General features: G+C 42.1%; 1 protein-coding gene across 1 annotated transcript; it reads left to right on the top strand.

Moving 5' to 3' along the window:
- Window positions 1–5,090: 5,090 nt before the first annotated feature.
- LOC142068755 (olfactory receptor 10A4-like) lies at window positions 5,091–6,059 on the top strand. The gene has a single exon (XM_075118576.1). It carries the CDS (start codon window positions 5,091–5,093, stop codon window positions 6,057–6,059), a length of 969 nt encoding a protein of 322 aa, XP_074974677.1.

Here is a 6,059-nt window from a genome sequence, read left to right on the forward strand (position 1 = left end):
CCATTTTGATTATCTAGTCTGATATCAGCAATTTCAAGGGATGTCCAACATTGCTTATTTTGCCTGGTACTGGAGCACGCCCTGTGGGGATGGGCATGCACTGTCCAGTCATGGATAGGAGCTCTAAGCCCAGAACTCTAAGAAGCAACTATTGAGCATGTGGAAACTGAGATTTTTTCAAATGCTCATAACTTGGCCAAGTCTGGGTGTTGTTTCCTGGAAGCAGCAAAAGGTGCATCCCTGAAACCAGGGTGATCCCCCCCCCCCCATATTTAATTTTTCTGCTTCAATGCCTACCGGTGCTAGAGTGTCCGGAAAGAGAATTCTTCCTCTTTGTTAACACAGGGGAACCAATGTATTTTCCCGTAATCTCTTTCTTGGAAATGACTGAACCTTTTTTGGGGGGAACCCTTAAGAAAATTTTCTATTGAGGCAGACATCCAACACGAAAACTTTCAGCCCAAATGGTTAAAGTTTTAGGACGTTATAAGGAATTAAAAATGGGGTCTTGTAAATGCAAAGTGTTGGGTAACATCATTTATAGGGTTTTCTCCCATTGCCACCCCTTGTCTGGAGTCTATCTAGATTCATAGATTCTAAGGCCAGACAGAACCACAGTGATAATCTAGTCTGACGTCCGGTATAACATGGGCCATAAAACTTCCTCAAAATAATTCCTAAAGCATAACTTTTAGTAAAAACATCCAGTCTTGACTGGATCCACCACATACCTCAATAATTTTTTGCAGTGGTTAATTGACCTCACCATTAAAAATGTACAATATATTTCCAGTCTGAATCAGCGCCAGGTCCTGAGCTTGTGTAAACTGACACAGTTCAACTGATTCCAGAGTAGCTAGGGCTATTTATGCCAACTCAGGATCTGGTTCTTTCAGTGGAACTACAATGATTTAAACCACCTGGAGATCTGTCCCATTGACTTCCACGGACCTGTGGTTGATTTACTCCCACTCGGGATCCAGTCTATTACACAGTTTCAGATCCATAATCTTTGCCTGTCATTCTGAAAGAAAGATGAGTCAAAAGTTCTTAACCCATCTGCCCTTCTGTCAAGGTTTCTTCCCCACTCTGAACTCTAGGGTACAGATGTGGGGACCTGCATGAAAACCTCCTAAACTTACTTTTACCAGCTTAGATTAAAACTTCCCCAAGGCACAAACTATTTTACCCTTTGCCCTTGGACTTCCACTGCCACCACCAAACTTTATCTGGGTTCCTGAGAAAACGTTGTCTGGAAACATCTTTCCCCCCAAAATCCTCCCAACTCTTGCACCCCACTTCCTGGGGAAGGTTTGGTAAAAATCCTCACCAATTTGCATAGGTGACCACAGACCCAAACCCTTGGATCTGAGAACAATGAAAAAATCATGCAGTTCTTGAAAAGAAACACTTTAATAGAAGAAACAGTAAAAAGAATCACCTCTGTAAAATCAGGATGGTAAATACCTTACAGAGTAACTAGAATCCCTCTAGGCAAAACCTTAAGTTACAAAAAGACACACAGACAGAAATATTCATTCTATTCAGCACAACTTAATTTTCTCAGCCATTTAAAGAAATCATAATCTAAAACATACCTAGCTGGATTACTTACTAAGTTCTAAGATTCCATTCCTGTTCTGTCCCTGGCAAAAGCATCACACAGACAGACACAGACCCTTTGTTTTTTTCCCTCCTCCCAGCTTTTGAAAGTATCTTGTCTCCTCATTGGTCATTTTGGTCAGGTGCCAGCGAGGTTATCCTAGCTTCTTAACCCTTTACAGGGGAGAGGATTTTTCCTCTGGCCAGGAGGGATTTTAGAGGTGTTTACCCTTCCCTTTATATTTATAACACCTTCCATGGCTCTTTGTCGCATGGGATTATTTACAATAGTGGAACTTTTAATGGCTAGTGATTCAGTCTCACTGGGTCAGAACATCGGAGGAATTCAGTGTTGCAGAGTTTTTTTATATCTGATTTTCAACTTCTGCTGGGATGGATTGCCCGACCTTTCTTTCTTTCTTTCTTTCTTTCTTTCTTTCTTTCTTTCTTTCTTTCTTTCTTTCTTTCTTTCTTTCTTTCTTTCTTTCTTTCTTTCTTTCTTAGCAATCACTATTTTTACCTTTACTCAGATGACACTAAAACAAAACACCGTTAGGCTGCAAGTGCAATGGTGCATGGCATTTTAAAAACATTTAACTCATACGGGTTGTAGTTATCTCAGAGAGAGTGAACAGTTATAAAGGACCAGAAGTCCAGCTGGTGTTAACCAGTGTAGCTCCATTGGAGTCAATGGGTCCATCTATAGCTCTGCTGGATTAAATGGGTCAGTTCCCCCCTTTTGTAAATGGATGCAGTTCCATTGAAATCAATGGGGCCAGATTCCTAGCTGCTGTAAACCAGACATAACCACAGTATAGTCAATTCTGCCATTTCCAAAGATGGGTTGAATTATTTTAGTGCTATGGAGTTATGGTAATTTACATGAGCTAAATATCCTTCCTGTAATGCCTAATTTTGTCTATCTTGGTGTCTGAGATTCTTATTTCTTAACGCCACTATCCCATATTACACCTCATGGAAGATTCAAGATCACGGTTAATAGACATATGGAGAGACTGCCGAGACTTAAGACCTCGGATCACTACCCTTTCCTGCTTCTGCACGTGGGCACCAATGATACTGCCAAGAATGACTTTGAGCAGATCACTGCAGACTACGTGGCCCTGGGAAGAAGGATAAAGGAGTTTGAGGCGCAAGTGGTGTTCTCGTCCATCCTCCCCGTGGAAGGAAAAGGCCTGGGTAGAGACCGTCCAATCGTGGAAGTCAACGTGGAAGTCAATATTGAAGGTGGTAAGGATATGCAAAATACAATAATTGTTATTGCTCATTTTTATTTCAACTCTGTCATTTCACTGTCATGCCTTTTATTAAGAAGTTCCTTGTCAACAAATAACCTAGAAGTAAAACTTCTCTGGAAATCATCTCTTCATACATTGTAGGATCTTCCTTCTAAAATTCTTTGTAGCAAGGTGATTAGACAAAGATCCTCCACTGTTGTAAAGCAGTATAGCTCTTTTTATACCCATGGAGTTGTTAAGATTTACACCAGCAAAGGGATTGGCCCTAGCTCTTACTTTGAATATTGAGAGAAACCAATGCATTACAAATGTTGTGATGATAATGGCAGGAATGATTTAAGTTGTTCTCTAATATTTAAGGAAGAATAACTTTTAATAGTACACAAAAGTTCAAAGTTCCCCATTGTTTTCACCATTTATTGCACTTCTCATTATTTAAAGTGCTTCAATCATGTTGGGCTCAGCAGCATCAGTTTACTCATGTGAGTAGTCCTCACGTATGTGAATTGTAATTGCAGTGGGAATACTTGCATTCGTATCACAATTCTCATGATTAAGATCTGAATGAGATCAGAATTTGCCCTAATTTGAGAAATCTTATTTGATAAACGTGGCTGTAGAAAGAAAGAAAGAAAGAAAGAAAGAAAGAAAGAAAGAAAGAAAGAAAGAAAGAAAGAAAATCCCTTTTTGAATTATCGTGTAGACAGAAAAGAAATGTGTTCGAAGAGGAAGAACAGAACCCCTGATATTAGAAACTGGTATTCCTCCATTGCTGGTATAAACTGATGTAGCTCCTTTAGAGTAAATTTATCAGATCCCCATGTGTTGTAAATCAGTTGTATTTCCACTGGTGTCAAAGTGGTCATTGTGATGGGTTGCTCCCCCGCCCCTGAGGTGCCACCTGATGTACTGGGGTAACACTCAGCCCACCTGTTCCACAAGCCTGGGGTTCCTTACATTGTCCTGCTGAGCCAGGCCGACACCCTCCTCCAGCACAAATGAAGGCAGGGACACATCCAGCTGTGGAAAGAAACAGACACTGAAATCACAACTGCATGGGAAGGCTTCAGCTAGGGAATTGCCCAGGACTAGAGTTGGTGGAATCTCCATCCTTAGAGGTTTTTAAGGCCTGGTTTGACAAAGTCCTGGCTGTGATGATTTAGTTGGTGTTGGTCCTCCTGAGGTCTCTTCCAACCCCCGTCTTCTATGATTCTATGATTAGCCAGCAAATAAAACAAAAACACAATATAAGCTTAATATACTAAAGAAACTCGTTACAAATAGTAATTTCTCACCCTAAATGTTCATTTAGGCAGATTTCAGAAGTTCTTGAAAGCAAGCTGCTCTTGCTTGCAGTTAAAACTCCAGGTATTTCTTTCACAGGTCAGACACCTTTTCAACCTGGGCTCAACCCTTATCCCCCCCTTTATCTTTGTTCCTTATATGTTTCCAGCAGTCATCCTGGGTGGGGATTCAGTGAAGAATGAACCCTAATTATCTCACTCCCCTGCCTTAAATAAGATTTACATATGGCAGGAATCCTTTGTCTTTCAGTGTGATTCCCACACCCCTCAGTGGAAAAATACTGGTGTTTTATCATGGAAACCAGTACCTTGTGACTTGAACACATGACCGTGCACTGTCAAAGCAGCCATAGGTCACAGGCAGTTTGTAGCTTCCCTGGAAAGCTTCTCAGGAAGGTGGGAGATTAGCATCTTTAAAGACCTATTGTTCTTCCTAATGGTCCATTGACTTGTTCCCAGCTAGCCAGCCGGAATGATTGCATTCTGTCTAGTGGGCATTCCCCAGGTACAAACACTTTTGCTAACTTTAGATACAGCAATGATACTTGCATACAGATAAGCTAATCATATTCAGTCGATCATAACCTCTCCAATGATACCTCATATAACCTATTTTGCATAAAATACATTAGGATTATGACACAATCATATCATATTATTACTATGAAAAATATGGGAAGCAGTGTCACAGTCATATCTCCAGGTGATCTACAAAGTCACAGCTTGATTGATATCAATACAGCTATACCAGTTTATACTCAATGATGATTGGGCCCAGTTACATCTTTATATCCAGAACTGCAGCAAGTTTTTGTCTGACGCGTCCCAACATGTAGGAAACCAGTATGAATTGTATGATTCACATGCACACATATGGTATTCTTCAGATTCAGCTCCAGTGTCTCTCTCTTTGTCACCCTTGCAGATGACATATTCTGAGAGAGAGCCTGATGAGAACCAGACCATTTCTGAGGTGTTCATCTTGGTGGGGTTTTCGTACCTTACCAGACTCCAAATCCTTCTGTTTCTGGTGTTTCTGGTCATCTACCTGGTCACCCTGGTGGGGAACCTGCTCACTATCCTCCTTATAAAGCTAAACCCCTCACTTCATACCCCCATGTATTTCTTCCTGCTCAACTTGTCCTTCTTGGAAATCTGCTACACAAGCAGTGTGGTCCCTCAGCTGCTGGCTCACCTCCTGGTGGAGCAAAAGACCCTCTCCATTGCAGGCTGCGCTGCCCAGATGTACATCTTCACCATCATGGGCCTCATGGAATGCTGCCTTCTAGCAGCCATGGCGTATGATCGCTACATAGCTATATGCAACCCCCTGCACTACAGAACCATCATGAGTGGCCAGGTGTGCGCACAGCTTGTGGGTGCTTCATGGACCATTGGCATCTTGGTGGAAGTAGCTCAAACCACGTGGATCTTCAGCCTTCCCTTCTGTGGCTCCAACCGCATCCACCACTTCTTCTGCGACATCCCACCAGTGATAAAGAGGGCATGCACAGACACATCCAAAAACCAAATTGTGGTCTTGGCTCTGTCCGTGCTGTTTATCATGAGCCCTTTCCTGCTGATAATCCTGTCCTACATCTGCATTATCTCCACCATACTCAAACTGCCGTCGGTAGAGGGAAGGCGTAAAGCCTTCTCCACCTGCTCCTCCCACCTCATGGTGGTGACTTTGTTCTATGGAACAGCCCTTTTCACCTACCTGAGGCCCAAGTCTATCTCCACCCCGGAGGGTGATCAACTGATTTCCCTCATGTACACAGTTGTCACCCCAGTGTTGAACCCCATAATATACACTCTCAGGAACAAAGAGGTGAAGGGAGCCTTTAGAAAAACAATAGGGAAGAGCATCTCTTCACACAACCAGAGAAATTAA

The sequence above is a fragment of the Caretta caretta genome, chromosome 13 (genome assembly GCF_965140235.1).
Source record: "Caretta caretta isolate rCarCar2 chromosome 13, rCarCar1.hap1, whole genome shotgun sequence".
Taxonomy (NCBI): domain Eukaryota; kingdom Metazoa; phylum Chordata; order Testudines; family Cheloniidae; genus Caretta; species Caretta caretta.